The sequence below is a fragment of the Lithobates pipiens genome, unplaced genomic scaffold, assembly GCF_037356315.1.
Source record: "Lithobates pipiens isolate NorthernLeopardFrog02 unplaced genomic scaffold, aLitPip1_a1.2 Scaffold_1, whole genome shotgun sequence".
Classification (NCBI taxonomy): Eukaryota; Metazoa; Chordata; class Amphibia; order Anura; family Ranidae; genus Lithobates; species Lithobates pipiens.
The window spans coordinates 15,855,028-15,880,275 of NW_027507685.1; the positions used below are offsets into that span (position 1 = coordinate 15,855,028).

Here is a 25,248-nt window from a genome sequence, read left to right on the forward strand (position 1 = left end):
TTACTAAATCTGTTGGTTATTCTGCTACAGAGAAACATGATTACTAGCAGTGTGACCGGATATATAACAGTTAATATCATAAGAAATGCATGACATTACTAAACATTCCTCATTCCAGCTCCTCCATTATATGGGCTGAGAATCCTATTAAAATATGTATGTCAGTTTTGTTTTCAACACCGGATGCTTTCCCTAAGGTCTGCAAATTAATTTTCCCATGAAAGAAGTGTTCTGCTCTGAAATTAATTCATAATTCACACCGGTGTCAGTGAATGGCTGATATCAGATGTCAATGCTTATCCAGCTATCATGTTCAATGTGTTGATTGTGAATGAAATAACCTTGTATTTTCTGCCTCCTTTACATTTAAGGACAATGGTGCTGTATTCTGCATGCATGTGATGACAATGGAATTCTGCTGTTCTGAACAACTTTTGGTGTTAATGTTTCTTTGTAATGTGTATTAACCGGTGATTTTGTTTTGTGTCATGTTGTTGTGTGACCCTTTTAACCCGGAACACTGGGCATTGGTGAACCTCTCCCAGGTCCTCAAGGTTTGTTTTTAACCCATGCCATCTTGCATGCTGTACAGTTTTTGTATACATGTATTGACGTCTTAGTACCTTATGGTGTGTAAAGACAAAAAAATAATAATTAAGTTATACTATGTAATACAGTTTGTGGTCACTGTGTAATTCAGATTTTGCAGAAACACTCAGATCAGGAATTGTTCTGATGCAAAGTGATGGTTCTTTTTTTAATGGTCATACTGACTTGTTCAACTTTTATTCTTCTTGAGATGAAGTGTCTCCTGCCACACTCTGACATGACTAGGGCACTTTACCCTAGACATTGAAAGCTTCTTTCGTGATGTCTGAATTACAAATGAAAATTCTGTTGTTCAGAGTTATAAAGTGACAAATTGTTTGGTAATGAATTTTCTGTTACAGCATCATTTTAGGGGACTGACACACTGCTCCTTGTTTTATTATCTTTTCACATGTCTTTCTCATGCAAGTGCTCAGGAAAACAAGTATTAGGAAATTCACATTTCACCAAATGTAGGATTCACTTACTGAGATGTAAAGAACTATGCAGACACGAAGATTTGTTGTTATTTCGGTGGGACATTAAATGATGACTAGGGTGCATTTAATTATAAAATTAGCTCTGCTATCAAGCTCTGAGGCTGGGTTCACACTGTTACGCCACGACAGTCGTACGACTGTGGACACAACTTTGCCCTGCAACTTGAAGTCTGACATCTGTCCGACTTCAATGAACGGGGATCCGACTTTGATCCTGACAATGCAGGCACTTTGTGTCTGGTGGAAAAAATTATCCACACTCCGTGTCTGACACTATGTGTCTGGTATGAATCTTTAAGGGGAAATCCACGCCAAATTAAAAAAAAAATGGCATGGATTCCACCTCCAAGAGCATACCAGGCCCTTCAGTCTGGTATAGATTTTAAGGGGAACCCCCAATGCTGTAAAAACATTGTGGATTACCCCCCAGAATTCCTACCAGTCCCTCATCCAAGCACGCAGCATGGCAGGTTTGGAAAGGGGTTGGGGACGAGTGAACACCCCCCTGAACCGTACCAGGCTGCATGCTCTCAACATGGGGGGTGGGTGCTTTGAGGCAGGGGGGGCCTTGTACCCCCACCCCAAAGCACCTTGTCCCCATGTTGATGAGGACTTGGGCCTCTTCCTGACAACCCTGAATGTTGGTTGTCGGGATCTGCAAGTGGGGGGGCCTATCGGAATCTGAAAGCCCCCTTTAACAAGAGGGCCCCCAGATCCCAGCCCCCGCACTCTATGTGAAGGAGTATGGGGTACATTGTACCCCTACCCATTCACCTTAAAAACAGTGTCAAAGATAAAACGCAGTACATAGGTTTTCAAAATGATTTATTAAGGCAGCTTCCAATTTCTTCTCTCCTCTTAAGCTCTTCTGCCTCCTCCGCTGACGTCTTATGCCACTGCCATTTTTTATCCCCTTTCTGGGTCTTCTCTGCTGATGTCTTCAAGCCCTCTCCAGTTCTTCTCCCTCTGTCTGCTGTCTTCTGCCTCTGCTGGGTCTTTTCTATTGTTTTCTCGCTCTTTTGAGGGGTTTTCTCTGCTGTCTTCTCCCTCTTCTGTTCTTCTTCCGATGTTGACTCGATGCTCTCTCCTGCTCTAATGCTGGGTGCGCGGTTTTTCACTACTTATATTAGCATGGGGTGGGGTCACCAGGTGACGTCGTCATCCAGAGACCCCACCCCTTATGATGTCACCACTGAGAGTTTGTCGTACCAGTGTGAACACGGCCCAAAATCCATCCTCTGTGAAGGGCTCATTCACAAGCATTGCCCATTAACACGCCTATAGCATTTATTATGAGTTTTTGTTGTGGTAATAAAGCATTTAAATAGGTTTAAAAATTCTTGGTAAATACCCATGGAAATGTCGTTTTTCTTGTGGAAAGTGCTTAAAGGAGAAGTGTTGCAGAGAAAATAATCCAATTTGAGGCATGGTTGGGTTGTGGTGTTATAGCAAATGTTTTGTTGAATTCTCAGCAAGATAGATTTGTATACTTTAATATCTTTGACACTTGGCTTGGTCCAGCTCCACTTTGCTGACACAAAAAGCTTTGGCACTGGCCATACTTTTAAATGCCTTGGCTTCTGCCTGGCACTGGCAGTATTGCTGGGTGGGTTGATGTTTTTGCATCACAACAAAATGCTACTGCTCCTGTGTGAAAAGCAGTGTGAGGTGCCATTGTACTATTTATGGCAGGCGGTTTTGAGGCTTTAAAAAGGCTGAATAAATGCTGTATAAACACAGGGTATTGACGTACATGTGAACACGCTCTAAGGGGCTGTTCGCACAGGAGCAGTAGCGTTGTGTTAAACTAATTAAGCAGCATGTCGCTTTCATGAGGCATGGCCACTTGTCAGCTACCCCCATTGATTTCAATAGTTAATACTCTGTAACCACACCTTAACAGCACCTATAGCATTTAAAGCATGGGAATGAAGCATTTATGAAGCATTAACTAGGCACTGGGGCAAAGACAGTGGGGACTCATGTATCTTGGAATGCACTGAGAAATAACTAGGACAGAGCAGCTCCAGTCACTTCCTGATTGTACAGAGCAGATGTGTGGTAACACCATTTGCTTCTGTGTGCAGGCAAAACATCAAACCAGCCAGCAATACTGAGAGTGCCAGGTAGGAGCAGAGGCATGGAGCATTATTACCAGTGGCAAAGCTTTTTGTGTCAGCAAAACTGAGCTGGACCAAGCCAAGTATCATGACAACAAAGTATACAAATCCATCTTAAGATTTTACAAAATGTCTGCTATCACACCACAACCTAACCACACCTCAATGTAGACCATTTTCTTAACATCACTTCCCCTTTATACACTTCCCACTAAAAAAGCAACACTTTCAGGGGCATTTATCAAGTATTCTTGAAGCTTTTTTCAATACTTCATAAACACAATGAAAACACATCACAAATGCTAAATGAGTATAATGCCACGCGATCGGAATTTCAGGCCAGAGGCCAGCAAAAGACAGAGCTTTTCATCGGAAAATGCGACCGTGTGTATGCTCCATCGGAATCTAGCTGGCCGAATTCCAGCAAGCAAAAATTTGAGAGCATTGTCTGTATGCAATTCCGACGCGCAAAAACTCACGCATGCTCAGATTCAACTACAAGATGGAAGCTATTGGCTACTGGGTATTGAACTTCCTTTTTCTAGTCCCGTCGTACGTGTTGCACGTCACCGCGTTCTTGACGGAATTTGGTGTGACCGTGTGTATGCAAGACAGCTTGAGCGAAATCCCATTGGAATTACGTTGGGAAAACCATCAGAGCTTTCCCCGACCAAAATTCTGATCGTGTGTATGCGCCATTAATAAGCATTGCTTCTTTCTACATAATCAACACATGTGTGAACGAGCCCTAAAGCTTCTCCAGCCAGTTACAAAAGTATTTTCCCAAATATAGGTATTGCCACATTTGGGTAATGGCATTGTCACTATCACCGCCCTCTTTGTTTACATTTAGCAAGATAATCTCCTTGCAGACAGCTGTATGGGGTCAGGGATTGAGCCCACATACATGGCACCTTCCCAACACAGATATGTCCACTCTGAGTGATGGAGTACCTCTATACCCCAGCTCAGAACTGGTCCTAATTAAGGCAGTTTTGTTGGAAAACTGATTTCAGATAACACCTTATTGATTGTTACGGGCAAGATTTATTTAATCGAATCCCTCGCTGAATGGCATTTAGATTGCTAAAGTCCTAAGTATCATAAACAACTGACGTGTTACGTTTTCATAAAATTCTAATTTCATCTTTTTTTATCCTTTGTTGCTCATCAGTGATGCTGATATCCCCCCCCCCCCCCCCCCCAACTACTTTTAGCAAATTCCTGCATACACGTACTCCAGCGTTATTGCTATGGACCAGCTTTCTGATAGTACAAGTAATTTGCCACACCTGAGCAATGTTTGTCTGCACGGCTGCTTTTAGTCTCCGCTAAAGATGCATGTGACAGGGTGATAATGCAGGAGCACTGTTGTCACCTCATAACAGGAAATTCCTCAACAAGGACTTTCATGGCAAGATGGCCTAGTATTTTATAATAAAAACTGTATGTTTGAAAAGATTGAAAACAACTTTTGAAATTAAAGTAACATACTTATATAGGTTTTTATTGATCTGCTATACTTAAAGTGAACCTGTATTTTACAATAATTACCAGTTCCACAGGAGAGATCATAAGCCTACACCTCCATGATACTGATATCCATTACCAGACTGCCTGAGATTCTTGTGTAAGGTTAGACTCACCCATGGGTTTCTCATGTGGTCTTGGGTGTATGGAGGATGTGAGTTTGGCATTTCCATGGTCCTTTATGTGAATTGAACCATTTACAGGGTTGAAAGTACATTTACATTTCTTTTAAGTTTAGGACTGCAATCCGATGAGTGGGGTTAGTCTCCTTGCTTGAACCCTCACTGATTCCTACATGAAAAAAGTGATAAATTACCAGAGAAAAACATTGCATTTGGGAATGCAAACAGGGAATAGCTGATTGGGAAGAGGGCAAGAGTTGAGACTCTTAGCCCTTGTACACACGGTCGGAGATTCAGACGGAATGTGTCCTATCGGACCGGTTTGTCGGATAATCCGACTGTGTGTGGTATGCATCGGACTGTTTCCGTCGGAATATCCATTCGGACCCAATTTTCCAACTTGTTGGAAATATTTTCCGACAAACTGGTCCGATAGGACATACTCCGATCATGTGTAGAGAATTTTGATCGGGCAAAGTGCCACGCATGCTCAGATCAAATTCCTACATCAAAGCTATTGGCTACTAGACTGAACGTAATCCCATCGTAACGAAATAACGTCATCACGTTCTGAATGATCGGATTTTTCGACAACTTAGTCTGACCGTGTGTATGCAACAGTTTCGGACAAGATCCGACGGACAAAATCCGACGGATTTGGTTGTCGAAATCTCCGACCGTGTGTACAGGGGCTTAGGGATGGTTTTTACTCTGTCTGCTAAAGATAAAGAACCCCTTGACATAACTCATTATTAATCAAATTTGGGGAAATTAATTTATCTTTTTTCTTCTTTTTAAAGAAATGGTGCTTGTAAATACAAACAGTCTAATTTCCATGTTTCAGTAAAGAGACATTGAAATGAAGAATGTAATGTTTAAGCAGAACGATTTAATAAAATCCTTTATAAAGAACTTAGCATTTGCATCAAAATAATTGAGATCTGGTTGTTACTGCCATCATTTAATAGTGACACGTAAAGCATTTCAGGGTGACTCATATTGGAAATTCAAATTGGCTGCATGGCTGTTGACAGATAATACTTTTTTCAGATTGGTGCATTTTTCATTTTTTTTTTTTTCATAGCAGAAAATGTAGTGTATTTCAGCAACACATGTTTTGAGGTTTCTAAAGCGTGAACAACAATGAGAGAAAAAAAGTTAAAGTTTCTTGAGATAAAATAACAGCGACAAGTAGCAACCACATGTCTCTGGGTCAGACTGACTTATATTACAATAGCTACATTGTTCAGGGCTGTTCAGGATTCAATCCATACAAAATACTATACTACAATGGAGAATGCTTAAACCAGAAGTTAAAGTGGAAGTAAACCCATCGATTTAAACAGTTTCAAAAAACGGAATGCCGGGAATGCTAACTGCACATTGGCTGTGCTCTCAACCAAACTGTCAAACCACCCAATGGCTGGTGTCATAACGGATCACATGTGGATCACATGTGCAGCACCGTGGCAGCTAAAGATTAAACAGAGGCAAAGATGGCAGCTTCCGTGGATGAAAACGATAGGAGAGTTTACTTCCACTTTAATGCACCAGTCTAAAGGCACAGTTCAGTAGGTGCTTTATAAATCTTTACTTATACATTTTATAAGTACCATCAAAATATCTAATAAAATTAGACCACATGAGCCTGTTGGTCTGCTTTCTATTTCAAAAGATGTAGCTTAGGAGGAGAGGTGGCTGCAAAGGGTCTAGCTCAGTGATGGCACCTTGGCACCCCAGATGTTTTGGAACTACATTTCCCATAATGCTCATGCACTCATGGGAAATGTAGTTCCAAAACATCTGGGGTGCCAAGGTTCGACATGAATGGTCTAGCTGATAAAATATAATGTGGTCACATGACATTGAGAAGCAAGTTTTCTTTGCAGAACATGTGTGACACATGGAGGTACTCTGTAAGCAGGGGAGAGAGGTGTCGCTGAATGATTTTACCTCCAGTGGCAATGGTAGAACCAAAATCACCACCATTTAATTCTGGTGCCACCATTGCAAGGATAGGAACAATTACCCAGTTTGAGCCTGAGGCTTTGTGTATAATATACTAAAAATGCTAGCTACATAAAAGGTAAGCACACTGATTAGAACTGAAAAAACATTTTTCATTGACTTCTACTCTTAAGATGCCATGCCTTACCTGAACATTTGCTACAGCAGTACTACAGTACAGCAATACATGTGAGCACACACTTTATTTTAATGCCCTTCATAGTGTAACATGGTATTTTCCATTTACTGTAAAACAAACCAGAGGACAATGTTAATGCATTTCAGCCATAGACCATATTTGAAACAATGGTATGGGAGAAGTCACATTTTATATTAGTAGCAGTAATCATGATTTGCTTACAAAATAGCAGTTCAAATTTGAAGTGAAATATGACCAGGTAATATGGAAAAACAAACAGACAAGCAGCTATACTTTACATATCTTCCATTTTCTTCACATTCAATTTTGTTTTAATGCTTTTGTGTGAGCCTAACTTTTTATTTCTAACGTTACAAAGGTCCACCTGGCCCAGAAGGACCCCGTGGCCCCCCTGGCAGTTCAAGCTCCAAAGGGGAGAAAGGAAATCCTGGTATGCCTGGACAGCCTGGATTTCCAGGACCTAAAGGAGACACAGGAATCGCAGGTGTTCCGGTAAGCCTCTGTATGCTTTTGATGTACATATGTTCCTCAAAAAACCTGCACTGAGCTCAAACTTCATCCAGTGTCTCTTTTTTTATACATGACATGTAGTGAGCTGATCTGCCCTACAGCACCTGCTGTTCATAGTCACTGAATCAGCAGAGATTCTGGAAGATCTGAATGCAAAGCTATTACTGTAACAGAATGACATTCTGTACTGTTTTGTATAGATGTTAATTATTTTTTTATAATTCTCATGGCTAAAAATATTTCTCTATCAGCAAATATGAAGCGTTATATATATATATATATATATATATATATATATATATATATATATATTTCATATTTGCCATTTGCAGCCAGCAGGTGGCGCATTTACAGCTTTTCTTTACCACTTCTGCAAGTCATTTTACTGCTATTCTTTAAAAAGACTGGTGTAGATTGTTCTCCAGCTGTTGCAGTCTGTTCACATCATACAGGCAAATTAATAAGTTGGGGAGTCATACCCTTTCCCCTTTGCTAGCTCAAACTGAACCACTATGGATTCTTAGTTGCACAAGCAAGCAGGCAGCAAATGAGTTTTCTTGTTATGCCGCGTACACATGATCTAATTGTCCGGCGGACCACAGTACGCCGGACAATTCGATCGCGTGTGGGCTCCAGCGGACTTTTTCATCGTAAAGTCCGGCGGACTTAGAAAGTAGTTTTGACTCAAAATTTGTCCGCCGGACTTGGCTTTCAGCGGACAATCCGTTCGTCAGTGTGCTAGTCCGGCGGACTAAGAATGATGCATGCTCTGAAGAAAGTACGAGAAGGAAGCTATTGGCTACTGGCCAATAGCTTCCTTATATGAACTTCCTTTTTCTAGTCCCTTCGTACGTGCTGTACGTCATCGCGTTAGAAATCGTCAGAGCGTCCGTGTGTGGCCGAGTCCGTTCGTTATAAAGTACGGCGGATTGTTTGCCGGATTGTTTGCCAATTCCGCCAGACAATTCGATCGCGTGTACGCGGCATAAGAATCCCCAGTATGTTCTGCAAAATTTATTTTATAATGCTTAATGCTTATAAAAGTACATTAAAAAGAAATTACATCAACAACGAGTTATAGCCAATGTGACATTCACTAAATATTCAATCTTGCTGGTGCATGTACTTTAAATTACAGCACAGTGGCTAAGTGGGTAGCACTTCTACCTAGCAGCACTAGGGTCATCAGTCTGAATCCCAATCACATCACTACCTGCCTAGAGTTTGCATGTTCTCCCTGTGGCTACATGGGCTTCCTTCCACACTTCAAAGGTAGGTTAATTGGATCCCGTCTAAATTGGCCCTAGTATGTGTATGTGCATGTGAGTTAGGGACCTTAGATTGTTAGCTCCTTGAGGGCAGGGACTGGTTTGAATGCACTATATATATGTAATGTAATGTGTATGTACATATATCTTGGACACGGGGATATGCTTTCACCTATACTTTGAGCAGGGCGAAAAGCAATCGCACAGATCACAGTGTAATATTGCCGTAACTATATATTGTGATTCAGCTTTTACTCAGCTGTAGCATTACCTTATTAATAATTCGATTTTTCATGCCAAATCCACTTGGATTTTGGGTGCAAAGTCTACATCAATTTTTGATATATTTACCACACAGAAGCTAGAGTTTGTCACTATCTGGCAATTTTATTTAGTATGCATATGAAGTAAAATGAACAGGAGTGCTTTGCCGCAAATGTGAAAATCTGAATTGTGCTATTCACATAGTAAAGAAATAAGACTGTCTTAACAACCTTGTCAGTACTCATCATTTAATCCAAAGGAAAGGAATGTAGTTGTTTATTCTAAAGTTATGTGCTTATTTACAGGGTGATCCTGGAAGACCAGGTTTAAATGGAATGAAAGGAGATCAGGGAGTACCGGGTGTCCCAGGATTCCCAGGTAATAATAATAATGGGTCTCTGGATGTGCACACAGGCTCGGTCACATCCCCAGTACGCCTAGTGTTCACATATCATGATAGAAATATTTGGCCTGGGAGACAATGGCCTAAGCCAAACATGAGAAACACTAAGCTTAATTTGAACAGCACTCTATATATTTGGAGGAATGTGATATTTTAATCCCCTTTTAGATCTTCTTTTTTGTGTTATTTATATGAGTTGTCTGTTAGAAGCAGACAATGAAAGGTGCTGAGTTGCATTGCTCTCAGCCTTCCCAGTTCACAAGAGGATGTAGCTGACAGCACTGTCACGTGTACATTATGTACATTGCATTGCCTGTTGTGGCTAATAATACAACATTAGGATAAAATTGATGAAAAGCAACTATAGTCGTGTTCTGTTCTGTTGTATTTTTCAGGTATGAAAGGGCCCAGTGGTCCTCCTGGTCTGGCTGGTGGTAAAGGTGACCTAGGTAGCCCAGGTCTTCCAGGTGAGAACTTTAATTCTGTATTATATTATTGGCAATTATCTCCTTATATTCATATGGTATTTTTCTAGAGGACAAAACCGTTATCAAATACTGAGTGATACATATGTTTTATCTTTATGATGAACAGGTCTCCCAGGACCACCTGGTCCCAAAGGTGAGATCAAGACAATACAGGGACCACCTGGACAACCAGGGCGTCCAGGAAACTCAGGACCTCCTGGACCACCAGGCCCCCCCGGATCACCAGGTAATACTTTGTGGGATGAAAAATTATATATTCCCCTAGGAATGTATTTTTTACGTCCAATATTCATCACTTTTGTTTCATTATTATTCCTAAAAAGGATCCCTGTAGCAAGACCATTGTGGCATCCCTGCTGGTTTAATCATAAATATCTGTGAAAATATATTGCACAATCTACATTTCCTATAGTCTGGTGAAGTCTTTGCATGAACATTTGCACAGTTCCTCATACAGTGCTGTGCAAGAAATATATATATTTACCTATTATTCATAATGGCCTATAAAAGTTACAGTATTTTGGGTCAAACATGTTTCGTCGTGCTGTAGGTGGGCAAACTTTTACAATTGAAGGAAGCTACAGAAATAGCTATTGCTGACCTTTCTGCAAACATTTGTTCCCTGACTGTTCTGCAGATCCAATGCCTTAAATACTAAGTATTCACATATAAAGAGTTCTGACTTTGCTGATCTGCATTCATGTTCTGGGGTAGTAACTCAGAAAGTATTGAAGCCAGAGATAGCCAGCTAACAGGAGCAGTTAAGCTATGGCAGCTCCCATATTTCTGGTTGACAGGTATAGTTATTGTTTTGGATGGAACTTTGTTACTTATTATCATTTCGTTTTGAAGGTCCTTTAGGGCCATCAGGTGACTCCGGTAGAGATGGACTTCCAGGATTTGAAGGGCAGGCAGGACGCAAAGGTGACAGAGGTCCACAGGGGCAACCAGGTATGTTTTTGCTCGTATTGTTGGGTATTGCGTCATATAGAAAATAGACACTATTGTGCAAAATCTGGTGCAGCTCTGCATAGAAACCACTTAGCTTCCAGGTTTTATTGCCAAAGCTTAATTAAACAAGATGAAGTTAGAAGCTGATTGGCTACCATGCACAGCTTGAACCAGATTCTGAGTGCACCAGTTTTAGTAAACATCCCCCTAACTGTCCTAAAAGGTAAAATCGTTACTAATATTCAGCTGATGGTTCTCCGCATATTGTTTTTGTGGCTTTTTCATGGCAGTGTACATATTAACAGATACGTAGGGGGACCAGAAAAACAAACACACAATGTTGTTAAATATGCACATCATCTTTTATATAGTATATAATTATCTTCTGTCATTCAGACCAGATTTAAAAAACAGATAAGAAGCAAAAGAAAGGTGACTTTTTTTTTTTTACAATGGTCATAAGGTAGAACTCAATACTGTTACAATTAATTTTTGAAAGTTGCGTGGAGTGTGTGCTAATGTTAAAATCAGATGACATATATAAGTGGAAAAAAAGGTTTGGATAAACTTAACCCCCCCACCCCCAAATATTGTCTTAGGGTTTGTTATTTGAGAATGTACGCTAGAAAATTGAATATTTAGTGTACTGTTCAGTGAAACTTTGTTTATCGATTTCAAAGTCACTGAGAAGGGAAGAGCTTTGACTATTTTGAATAGGCCCATGTAATCAAAATCTTAAAACATCTTTCTAATGCAGTTGCATAGATGGCATCATAAGGTACCTCAGCATACCTTCAATTTGCTGCCCTTTCCTTTGCAGAGTGCTTCCCTAGTTTTAATTCAACTGACTTTCTGAGCTTTTTTGTACAGGAACCAGTATGTCCCACCCCACCCCCCACACGACTGTTAGGACATGGCAATTTGTTGTTCAGGTACCGAGCACTGTTTTGTGGGAGGGATTGTGTGCATAATCCCCATACTTAGAAGTATGGGTTTTTGGGGTGGGACTCTACTGGGGCAGAATTAATCAGTTAAAGGTTGTCTGATTCATCTGGTGGTGCTCCTATTAAATACTGATCTTTATTTTGTAGCCTTTTTTGTCAGAAATTTTTAATTTAAAGTGGTTGTGAAGGATCAGAGTTTTTTACCTTCATGCGTTCTGACAGACAAGGAGCTGTACACATGGGCCAAAAGTTGCCAGTTCCTGCAGCCAAGCATTTTTGACCGATTTTTGTATAACCAGCATTACTATAACTGTAGGGTGCAAAATCGGATGCAGCCGTGCATAGTAACCATTCAGCTTCTAACTTTAGTTGTTCAAGTAAGTTTTTACAGAAAAATCTGGTAGCTGATTGGTTTCTATGCAGAGCTGCACCAGATTGTACACTCCATAGTTTAAGTATGTCCACCCCCAGTGAAAAGATGCTTAGATTATAACTAAAGGCAAAACTTTATTTTTCCTTCGTTTTGGATAACGTGACGAGTAATAAGAACACCTGTCTGTTTTTTTGTGCTGTGTGTCCCCATTAGGAAGTTGAACCCTCTATATTTGTCCTGGTAAACACTATCACCCAGAGTGAGAGTGCAAGAAATTCCCCATATTTTGAGTTGAATGAATGAATGAAATACTTGTATAGCGCACAATGTGAACTGAATCGCCTCTAGACTCTAGAGTTGTCACCAGAATGGGAATCTTCCAATAGGGACACTAGTTCTGGTGACAACCTGGGTAATCTCTTACTTAGGCAAACTAGATAGATAGAAAAATTTGGATTAAGTTTTGCTTTAAACAACTTTTTTTAAGTTTGTTTGTTTTAATATTAAAAGGATCAAGAGGAAACCAAGGCCCTCCAGGTCCAGATGGATTGCAAGGTCCTCCCGGCCCTCCTGGATTAGGATCTGTAGCTCATGGATTCCTTATTACCCGCCACAGCCAGTCTACAGATTCGCCACCTTGTCCTCAGGGAACTAACATAGTCTATGATGGGTATTCTCTTCTCTATGTACAAGGAAATGAAAGAGCCCATGGTCAAGATCTGGGTAAGGAAGCTGCATTATTCTACTAATAATAATAATAATAATAATAAATATATAAATAAACTATAATAGATATAAAGAGTGTCTGCACACATTTGGTTATCTGCTATCCAAATGGAAATATAGCATGTTTAATGTTGTTAAATGTTGTTACTTTACAATTGTTTCCAGCATAATGTAAGTAATTTTATCAGTTCATGTAAGTGTTTTCAAAATTTTGTTTCTATGGATTGTCTGTAATACATGCATTACAATTTATACATTTGTAGGCTGTGTTACCTGCTAAGTACTGCTGTGCAGTATTTGTGACGTGAGGTGGCCATAGATTTTTAAGAGCGGTCAGGCAGGCACATTTCCTAATATTGTAAAGGTGTGAGAAAGAGGAAGGTGGAGCTGCCCCTCAACTGAAGAGTGACCCTCAGAATTGAATCACAGTTGTGAGTGAGTGCAAGTGTTAAATTAATCCACAATAGTGCAGTGTATTAAACCACTAAAAAGTGCGATGTGCTAATATATGATCCACCACTAAGATGCGTGACACAGTCTACCATAAATTTGCAAAAACACACAAATTTACAAGTCCTTCAAAATGAAAACTGTGAATATATGGAAAAAATCCTCTAAAAAATTGTTGACAAAATTAATTCTCAAAAAAAAAGAAGAAAAAAAAATGAACCAAAAATATATGTCCTCATGTGAGTTTAAAGCATATATAATGAATGAGTATTTAGTATAAATATATGCAATGTTCCCAAATGACTTGTGCAAGTGTCCAAAGTGCTTTGTGCATACACTTATTCGTGACTGCAGTGCAACAAAATGATGAAGTGACACACTCGGTTACACACTCCCCAGATCTTTGTACCCCTGCAGGCGTAAAACGCATGTTAGCAGGTTTACTTTACTGGCAGTATCCGGACTGATCACCCCATCTGTGGTACACCAGACCGCAGGATATCCTCATATAAGTGGACATAAAAAATGGGTACTCATAGTGTTTATTATTTTTTTATTTTATTTTTATATGTATGTGTGTATTTATAAACACACACACACACACATATATATATATATATATATATATATATATATATATATATAGATAGATATATATATAGATATAGATATATATAGATATATATATACACACACATATATTTAGCTTTTTTTTTACCAGTATTACATCTCCCTTCATCTTGGGTGAATTTGTCTTTTCTCACTTTTTTATTTGCACATGGTTCTTTTTCCAGGATTCATGTTGATAACTATATATCATTTTCAACCTTGTGGGATATAGCTAACCATTTATCAACTGCCCTGCCTTTTCCACAGCGGATTTTCACACATAATTACTATAGTGAAATTTATAGGGTTAAATCCGTATTTTCCATAGTACACCTTTATCTTCATTGCTTTAATCTATGTGATATGTCCCCTGATTTGAGGCTATACATTAACAAAATGTATTTTTTATATTGCCTTCTACCATTCCAACACAATGCCCCTCCGTTTCATACTCCACGTTTGATAATTCACTATCTTGATTAATTCAGATAGGTGGGTGGTCTCCCTTTATGTTTGAAAAAAGAAAAGGGACTAGAGGTCACATACCTTGGGAATTTAGAGGTGTCTATACCAATAAATTAGTAGTACCAAAATCGTATATTTAAAAATTACAGGTATAATTTTTATTTTAGATTACAAAATATTTAAAGAAACATATAGAAAAAGATCACAAGTTACATAAAAACAAAACTTGTAAGAACAATCTAATAATCCACTGCAGATATATTTGTGCACAATTGCTACCACTTTCTCAACATGTTTTGCTCGGCAGAGCTTCGTCAGGAGATATTGTGTGTTTTTAGGTGCGGCTCAATTTGGGTGTACGTTATAAATATCTTGTGTTGAGATCATACCAATGTTGTGAACAAGCACAGTATATTCATTTGAAACGCGTTAACCTTGGCCCTGTTTACTTGTCTGGCATGCAACAGTAAAGAATTTCTACAAGCATTTACTTTGTTCCAGTGTGGTCCTGGGAACAGTTTTATCATATTGAAGGACATCAGACGTCAGATATAAACACCTCTCCTTAAGTATAAAGTACACATTTATACTGTAAATGTATAAATACATGATTAAAAATCTGAGATATTGCAGATCCTAAGAGGGCACCTGTAATACTATATAATTCAGCCATGTGAAGACATAAAAACATTTTTATTGACTTGTGCACAAACTGACCCCAGGTTGTGCTGACATTAGTTCTTTAGTCAAGTGCTGACTGAATAATATAAAGAAAATAGGTTCCAACCTCTTGCGGGATCATGTGTTTGAGGTCACCACATCCCAATTGTATAACGCCACGTTACGGACTTTCCTTCAGAATAAACTCTGACGGTCTTTTCGACTGAGTTTCCGACGGAGTTCCGACCAATTGGACTTGCCTACACACGATCACACCAAAGTCCGTTCATTTCAAACGCGATAACGTACAATGGGACTAGAAAAGGAAGTTCATTATCCAGTAGCCAATAGCTGCTCTTGCGTCATTTTTGGTCCATCGGACCAGCATACAGATGAACGGTTTTCCCAATAGGAATTGATTCAGTCGGAAAGATTGAAAACACGTTCTATTTCTAGGTCCGTCAGAATTTTTGAAAAAAAAAAGTCCGCAGAAGCTCACACACGATCGGAATATCCGATGAAATGATTCCGTCTAACCTTTTCTGACGGAAAGTTCGGTCATGTGTACGCGGCATAAGAAGAAACCAGTCCCCCTTGGCAAATGGGATTTTGAAAGTGACGAAAAACACCAAATATTAATATAAAACATATTTTATTACAAGGAATATAATACAATTGTAAAAAACCTTGTCATATAGACAGGAATACACAGTAAGGCATCATGTACACTGTTGCTGGTAAACAGACGTTCAGAGGCAGTTGGCTGCTTTTTTCAGCTGCCCCTGAACTCATCCAATGTTATCTTATGTGTACATGTTTTTTTAAGGTAGTTGAGTTTAGAGGCCTTTTTTGGAAAAAGGGTATGATCGAAAAAGGTCTGCAAATTGGTTCCTGACCAGCACTCTCAGCCAATGGCTGAGAAGGCTAACCGGAGTCTTCTGGCTGGGAGCAATCCCTCTGTCAGAACACTATAGCACAGCATGGTAGATCGCTGTTCTAATGTCAGATAGTTGAAGTGGTTGCAAAGGCAGTTTGTTTATCTTAATGCATTCTATGCATTAGGATAAAAAGCCTTCCATGTGCAGCAGCTCCCCTCAGCCCCCTTAATACTTACCTGAGGTCCAGCTAGATCCAGCGATGTTGCAGGAGTGTCTCAGCTGCCCGGGACTCCCCTCCTCATTGACTAAGACAACAGTACAGTGCCATTGGCTCCCACTGCTGTCAATCAAAGCCAGGTAGCCATTGAGGAGAGAGAAAGGGAGCGGGTCCATGTCTGAATGGACACAGGGACCTGTGGCTCGGCTCGGGTGCCCCCATAGAAAGCAGTTTTCTGTGGTGGCACTCAAGAGGAGGGAGGAGCCAGGAGCACCGAAGAGGGACCTGAGAAGAGGAGGATCTGGACTGCTCTGTGCAAAACCATTACACAGAGCAGGTACAGTAAGTATAACATATGTGTTATTTTTAACAAAATAAAAAAAGATGATCCTTTAGTATCACTTTAATACAGTGGCTCCTTCTAAGCTGTCAGTATTTTTTCATTCAGCCCTGCTGGGTTGAACAAAAAAACTATTAGTGTGTACTAGGCTTTAATTTACATTATAAACATTTTTCAATTCAAGCAAAATGAAAAACAATAAGAATTTATGAATTCATAATTAAGAATTAAGGTAGTACAAAAACATGTTATTTTTCTGTATGGCATCTATATGTAACTTTCAGAATTTTTTGGAATAATTCTCCCATTGCAATTTAAGACATATTACAATGTTTTATTTTCTTAGGTACTGCTGGAAGCTGCCTGCGACGTTTCAGCACTATGCCTTTTATGTTCTGCAATATCAACAATGTGTGTAATTTTGCATCAAGAAATGATTACTCCTATTGGCTCTCCACGCCAGAGCTGATGCCAGCAAACATGGAGCCCCTAAGGGGAAGAGACATTCAGCCATATATAAGCCGGTGAGATTTTTACTTTTTTTTGTCTTGCCTATTAAAGCGGCGTTCCACCCAAAAGGCCTCCTCCCCAGCTCCTGATGGTGAAACTGAGCTTTTGGGGAGGAGAGGGGGAGCAGGTTCCCGATTTTGACAGGTACCCGCAGCCACTTCCTTAGGCGATCGGAAGTGGAAGTTCTCCTTCCCCCTCTCTCCCAAAGTCTTCTGGGACACAGGACAGGGCCTAGAATACTTTGGACCAACTACAGAGTGCAGGCCATGGGACAGGTAAGTGTGTGTTTATTAAAAGTCAGCAGCTATACTTTTTTTAGCTGCTGACTTTTAATAAACACACAGATGACTGGAACTCTGCTGATGTTTGCAGACATGTTACAATTGGTGAATTTTGTTGTCCAAACATGGAATTCAGAAGTACCAACCTATGTAGCTTAAATAATGTATTGGCGCTTCAACTCAATGAACAGATCTCTCTGTTGGGTTTATGCATCACCACCACCATTGAGCCAGCCAGTAGTGTCATGGTTTCCTGTTGGGTTTTACATTAAGACCCCTTTCTCACTGGGGAGTTTTTCATGCGTTTTTCAGGCGCTTTCGCCTTAAAAAAAAGTGCCTGTAAAGCGTTTGAACGAAGCCTCATCTGCAGTCCCAATGTGAAAGCCCAAGTGCTTTAAGAGCCCTTTCACAATGTCAGCACCTAAAAAACACTCGTAAAGCGCTGCTTAAACTAGCAGTGCTTTACCAGCGTTTTTCGAGCGTTATTGGGGCGCTTTTAACCCCTGCTAGTGACCAAATAAAGGGTTAAAAGCACCCACAAAACGCTGCTGCCAATATTGCTTTTCAGGCGTTTTACAGGCACTTCCCATTGATTTCAGTGGGAAGGGGTGCTTTAGGAGCATCGTATTCACCGCTCCAAAAGCGCTGCAAAGAAGCTGCTTGCAGGACTTTTTTTGACGCCCTGCCAGCGCAGCACCTCAATGTGAAAGCACTCTGGCTTTTACATTGGGATTGCAGTTGCGGCTTCTTTCAGGCGTTTTACAGGCGCTTTTTTTAAAGCTAAAGTGCCTGAAAAATGCCCCAGTGTGAAAGGGATCTCAGTGTGAAAGCACTCGGACTTTTACATTTTGATTGCAGTTGCAGCTTCTTTCAAGCGCTTTACAGGCGCTTTTTTTAACACTAAAGCGCCTGAAAAATGCCCGAAAAACACCCCAGTGTGAAAGGGGTCTAAGCCCTTGTACACACGGTCGGAGATTCCAACGGAATGTGTCCGATCGGACCGTTTTGTCGGATATTCCGACTGTGTGTGGTCTCCATCGGACTGCTTCCAACTTTGTCCGATCATGTGTAGAGAATTCCGATCGGACAAAGTGCCACGCATGCTCAGATCAAATTCCTACATCAAAGCCATTGGCTACTAGCCTGAACATAGTCCCGTCATAACGAAATAACGTCATCACGTCGGATTTTCCGACAACTTCGTCCGACCGTGTGTATACAACAGTTTCGGACAAAATCCGACGGATTTGGTTGTCGGAATCTCCGACCGTGTGTACAAGGACTAAGAGTCAGAATGAGCAATAACCAGACCGCGGGTTTTGGCCAAAAACCTTCCATTAGGATTCACAATGTAGGTTTCACACCTCAACAATATTTGTCTAGCAGGTAACTGATATGTACAAACACAGTCTTTCAAGGTAGCAACAATTTATTTGTCAGGTAAGGGAGAGGATAGATATTGTTTCCCCAAAGACTTGCACTTATACAGGTCACTGACAAGCTAAATTAGAAGGGAAGCTTTTGCTAAAATGCAAGATTCCTTTATAGCACTTTGTAATTGAGCAGCTCACCCAGGACCAAATGTCTCACAACCACCAAAGGAAATTGGAGTGCACAATGCTGAGTATTCAGCCATAAATAAGTCACTAGATGCTCCCAATTATTACAGCACCCATAAAAACCATAAATATTATATCAGAGGTTAAAAACTTCACAAGAACCTGATCTGTTTCAGTGATGTTTTGCATTTAATACTTTGCGGTGTGCCAGCTGGCTTGTATTAGCCCCTTGATTACCACTAAAATGTATGTCCAGCCAAAACTTTTCTTCCTTGCTTTGTATAAATTAGGGAAGGATTAGAGTCCTGTCAGATTTTTACTCTTCATTCCCCGCAAAGAGATTCCATGCTGTTCTGCTCACAATGTTTTACCAGACAGGAAGTGAGAGTAAAGCCTGGTACACACTAGTCGTTTTTTTTTCCGTTCAACCCAAAAAACTGACACCCCTGATTGGAGCGGCTGTACCAACGATCTGATGTTAGTACAGTGATCTCCCCTGCTGAGCTGTTGTGTAATGACAGGGCGATGGGGCCCCTGCCAGAACTCTCCGGTCAGCACTTTCAGCCATTGGCTGAGAGTGCTGATCAGGAGCTAGTCAGCTGTTGGTCTTCCAGTATGCTTGTCCAACAGAAGCTGGCCAAACGTCCGGATTTTGCCGGACTGACATACACACGGGTCGAATGTCAGACGGTTTTTATTGAACCGGCTGATGTGTCCCGACATCCAGCCCGTGAAAAAATGCTTTTCGAGTAGGGGAAGTCCAGGACACCTGTTATGTTTGTATCTCTGTCTGTGCCCCGGTTTATATTTTATTTTACGTCCTGTCTGGGAATGATTGTCAAAAGAACAGAAAGTGAGAGGAAGTTAAATCCCTGCAACGTCCCCAGAAGTAAAGACCCAACAGATCTGTTCCTTCCCTAGTCTATGCAAAACCAAAGAAAACATTTTTGGATTCAAATACACATACAATTCAGCTATATTCCATAAGCTTCACCTGCTTTGTATCACAGTGTGACACCTTTGCGGTGGCTTCTGTAGCATTGTAGAGACACGAACATCAATAAAGATATCTCACAAGTCTTTGAGGTATAATAAGCCAGCACATCATTTAAAGATCTACACAACACTGAAATATCAGTTTTGGGAAGAGAAAGGGTTCCCCTAAAGTAATATACAATATTGTTTCTTTTAAAATTCTGATTCTTGTTTACGTCTTAAGCCCTTGTACACACGGTTGGACATTCCGACAACCAAATCCATCTGATTTTTTCAGACGGATTTTGTCTGAAACTGTTGCATACACACGGTCGGACAAAGTTTTCGGAAAATCCGATCGTTCAGAACGTGATGACGTTATTTCGTTACGATGGGACTACGTTCAGGCTAGTAGCCAATAGCTTTGGTCTAGGAATTTGATCTGAGCATGCGTGGCACTTTGTCCGATCGGAATTCTCTACACATGATCGGACAAAGTCCGATCGGACCATATTGTCGGAAAATTTTATAGCCAAGCTGAAAAACTTGGTCCGTCGGATATCCGACGGAAACAGTCCGATGGAGCCCACACACCATGCGGTCAGATTATCCGACAACACAGTCCGATCGGACATTTTCCGTTGGAATGTCCGACCGTGTGTACAAGGGCTTAAGACATGCTAGCTAGATGTACATATACAATTTTGCAGATATCACTATGGTTAAGCATACATAGTAATGCTCTTTGTGGTATAAAAAGCACGTAGCCAGTGTAAAGAACATCAAACAGAAAATAATGTCTGTTATGTGATAAGAACCACTTTGAAAAACATGAAGTACTCAAGCTGCATCAATCTGGCAGGACAAGGGATTATTATGTAGTCCTATACAGGCATACCCCACCTTTAAGTACACAATGGGGTTTATTTACTAAAGATAGAAAGTGCAAAATCAGTCTCACTTCTGCATAGAAACCAATGAGCTTCTAACCCCAGCTTCTTCAATTAAGTTTTGGTAATAAAACCTGGAAGCTGATTGGTTTCTTTCAGAAGGGAGCCTGATTTTGCACTTTCCAGCTTTAGTAAATGAACTCAATTGCGTACCTAAAAGTGGGGTATTCTTGTAGTAGAATAACTGCACTGGTACGCTGTGATATTTATAGTGAATGTATTAGGACTACTAAAAAGAAAAAAGTATAAGTGGTATTCTATGTACACAATTGTAGCCAAGAAGTGAAACATCCAGTCTGGGAAAGATCTTGGCAGTGATTCATTTTGGCACTAGAATTGTGTATTGGAAAAATACCCCTCGGCTTTGGACTCAAATCCAGCATATTGCTTTATTTTAGTCACCTTTGTCAGCATATGGGTAAACCACTGATACATTTGAATCATTTGGCCGTGATCCAGCCATCCATATGACATGGACACTAAGCACTAAGCTGAGTCCAGGAGTTTCACAAAGCCAGTGAAATTTGGCAATGAAATTAAGTTGTTGCCATTTCCTCTTCAAGACCTTAACCAGTTCATGCCGACACTATAACTGAAAGACGGCTACAACGTGACTCTCTCGTTCTGGGAGGGCATCCATGGACGTTGTCCCAGAACCACACACTCCACGTGCCCCCTGTGGCACGCATCTGTGGCCTTCTCTGATTGCTGTGTCCTTAGTGTTCAATCACAGCTTATCATATGTAAACAAACTTGCCGGTTATCAGCATTCCTTTCCTCATGCAGTAACCGGCAAGTTTGAAAGGCGACATTTACAGAGATTATCAGTGTAGCTCCATCAGTGCCAATCAGTGCCTACAGCTGAGGCACATTGTGAAAAAAGGTAACAAGTACATGTATATTTTCATTAATGAAATGTGAGCAGTCCATTAAACTTTACCTATCTGTAAAATGCTGCTGAATGAGGCTGATTATCTTCTGTATGATTTCACACTGACCTTGGTTTTCTGTTACAGGTGCACTGTTTGTGAAGCTCCTGCCATGGTGATTGCCATTCACAGCCAAACCATTCAGATTCCTCCCTGTCCTCAAGGGTGGTCCTCTCTCTGGATTGGCTATTCATTCATGATGGTATGTTGTAAACCTGTTTCCTTTTAATTGTGTCTCATCTAGTTTGAAATGTTACTTTTATGTATCGTGATACTTTTGATGTGTAAATATGTTGCTAAATTTCAGGCTTAAAGTGGTTGTAAACCCTTACATAAACCCAGTGAAGAGGGTGGTCTGAGGTGATGCACAGAGATTAAACAAACCATCCTACATAAGTTGTACCTGTCTACTTGCAGACCTCTCTTCTCTTCAGCTGTTCAAATGGCTGAATTTATAAAGCTTCTCTGAGCTGTCAGAAAAAAAGGGTGGTGTCACGTACCTTACAGTGGAGTCAGACTGTTGAGGGTGGCCTCTCGCACGGTTCGGGTCTCCACGCCCCTGGAGGTGGGAACAGGGAGCGTGAGGACAACGAAAGGGTGCAGGTGCCTGCAGGTGGAAGTTTGAAGACCTGGAGATGCTGGGTCCTCACTGAAGAAGAGGTGTAGACTTGTCACGGAGGTAGGCAGCGGAAGTTCAGCAGGTATGCAGGAAGCACTGCGTGTCTATAACAGGCAAGGTTGGCAACTGGCGGGCAATGCGGTACAGGAACAAGAGGCAGGTGCGTAGTCAAGGACGAGCAAGGGTCTGGTAACGTGCTAGCAAATGAGGTACAGAATCAGGAAGCAAGCCAAAGTCGAAAATCCAAGCCGAGGTCAGTGGTAGTCCAGGAGATCGTAACAAGGGGTATCCAAGGAATGGGTATCAGGAAAAAGGTCACAGGAACAAGGATCACAGGAGCAAGGTCACAGGAACAAGGATCAAAAAAAAAGGCCTGCAACACTTTGAATGGAGTGTTCCAGTCATATTTCAGTGGCTGGCTATTTAAATTTGGAGCCATTTTTTTTTCTTTTGACACTCATTCTTTCAGTCGGCAGTAGTGGCCAGAGCTCCCTCCATAATATAGTACAATGATCCCCCGATGCCGTAAAAATAGATGGCTGAGCTGCGGTTTTATCGTCCCCTGGTCGCCCACCAGAATTCCAACATGTTTGGCTTGCAGTAGCAACGTGGTCCTGCAATACAAAATTTCCACTGCAATTAAAAAAAAATTGACAAAACAAAAAAATGCATCAGGAGGCATCAGTAGAGACCTCTGAATACCTGTAGCCTCTCCTATACTGCTCTTTGAAAATCGATCAATGGTAGAACACTTTTCATAGTTAGTAAGTATTACCATCATTGTGAAAAAGCCCTTTCTTCGACTCGACTGAAATTTCATCCAAGTTTAAGGATACCATTACAATCTTTATTGAAGCTGTACACTCCTGTTTAACATTAGATCAGCCAGAGTCTGCTCATCTCCAGTCAATTTTCCAGTCAACTCACTCTTAGCCCCTGTACACGCGGTCGGAGATTTCCACAACCAAATCCGTCGGATTTTGTCCGTCAGATTTAGTCTGACGGATTGTGTCCGAAACTGTTGCATGCACACGGTCGGACTAAGTTGTCGAAAAATCCGATCTTTCAGAACGTGATGACGTAATTTCGTTACGATGGGACTACGTTCAGGCTAGTAGCCAATAGCTTTGATGTAGGAATTTGATCTGAGCATGTCCGATCAAAATTCTCTACACATGATCGGATTACGTCCGACCGGCCCAGTTGGTCGGGAAATATTTCCAACATGTTGGAAAATTGGGTCCGACGGAGATTCGGACGGAATCAGTCCGATGCATACCACACACAGTCGGATTATCTGACGACACGGTCCGATAAGACGCATTTGGACGGATTCTCCGACCGTGTGTACGCGGCATTAGGTCTTTCCCGTATGATGACTGGCCTCATCCTGAGATGGTAATTGCTCCTCCAAAACATTTTGTTAAGGAATATCCTATGAAGGAGAGCTTCCCCCAAAAAAATTGGTGTTCCAGAGTTTAATTTCCATTGACCCTGTCCTAAGCAAGGAATGCATTCAAGGTTTATACTTAAAGCTGTTTACAGTTTCCAGGCCAAATGGAGGAGTTTGACCCAGATCTGAAAACTCCTCACTTGCGGGTTCAAATATTCTACATGGAATTGGCCATGTCAGCTATTGCCTCCCTTCTTTTGGGGAATTTCTGGCTTCAGTAGACAGTCAGGATGCTTACTTTCACATTCCCATCCTTTCTTCTCATCAATTCTATATGTGGGGTTGATTAAATAAACCTGGAGAGTGCAAAATCTGGTGCAGCTTTGCATGGTTGCTAATCAGCTTCTAACTTTAGCTTGTTCAATTAATTAAAAAAAAAATGCAGAGCTGCCCCAGATTTTGTACTCTCCAGTTTTAGTAAACCAATTCCTGTGTGTCTTGCAGTGCAATACCAAATTTTCATCTTTCCTTTTGGCCTATTCACAGCCTTCTTGGGGGGCTTACCAAAGTGCTTGCCCCAGTCCTATCTCTGCTTTGTTCCCAGAGGACACATGTGGGTTACCTGGACTGCCTCCTGCTAAGTGGATCAGTCCTCCTTTTCCCTTTTAGCTAGTGTGCCAGCAGAACTTTGATTGGATCTTCAACCCTTGGAAATCGATGCTGGAACCAAGCCTCCAATTAGAGTACCTGGGCCTGACATAGAATAAGTACCTACCTACCCAAGACTTTCTGCCTCTGTGCAAAATTCTGTCCCTTCGCTCTCGAGTCTGTGACCCTGAGCTCTTCAGTCTCAGGGTCGCCACTTGTTTTATATTCCTATGAGGTTCTTGGACCTGATAGTAGCCTCTTTCTAGGCAGTGTGATACATCCAGTTCTGTTCTGGAGTGTTGCAACTCAGACCAAAAAACAGAGAAAGAACAGGCTTTTGAAACATGAAACAAATGATCTTTATAAGCAACACGTTTCCTTATTTGTACAAACATGATGTATATAAAAATATTTTTTAAGATCCCATAATACTGTATAAAACACAGATTTCTATAAAGCCCTAACAGCAATAAACCCCATTATTGAGATTTTCCTGACTGTCACTGCCTAGAAAATAATTCAGCCCTTGATTCGTACCTGCAGGGGGTCTAACGTCTAATGATATACTGCGTTAAGGGAGTGCAGTAAGCTCAATATAACCCCACAATGGTGCAACTCAACATTCTGGCAGCAAGGGACAAGCAGACTCTAACAGATCCCTGGACTGCACCTTGTGTCTGACCTACAAATGCTAGACTCTTTTTGACATGTTGAATTTCCAACAGGGTGCTGTAGTCAGGGAAACCCTTTCCCTCAAAGATGTGAAAGGTTCTCACAATGGATGCCAGTCTGTCCAGCTGGGGAGTCCTAG

At 40.9% G+C, this 25,248-nt stretch overlaps 1 protein-coding gene across 1 annotated transcript in view; it reads left to right on the top strand.

Moving 5' to 3' along the window:
- COL4A5 (collagen type IV alpha 5 chain) overlaps positions 1-25,248 on the top strand; it is a 221,796-nt gene that overhangs the window by 189,308 nt on the left and 7,240 nt on the right. Inside the window, exons 42-49 of the mRNA XM_077478950.1 lie at positions 7,386-7,519; positions 9,375-9,447; positions 9,868-9,939; positions 10,067-10,186; positions 10,813-10,911; positions 12,739-12,951; positions 16,920-17,097; positions 21,865-21,979. Of these exons, the coding sequence (XP_077335076.1) occupies positions 7,386-7,519; positions 9,375-9,447; positions 9,868-9,939; positions 10,067-10,186; positions 10,813-10,911; positions 12,739-12,951; positions 16,920-17,097; positions 21,865-21,979 (1,004 nt within the window). The remainder of the gene's footprint in view (positions 1-7,385; positions 7,520-9,374; positions 9,448-9,867; positions 9,940-10,066; positions 10,187-10,812; positions 10,912-12,738; positions 12,952-16,919; positions 17,098-21,864; positions 21,980-25,248) is intronic.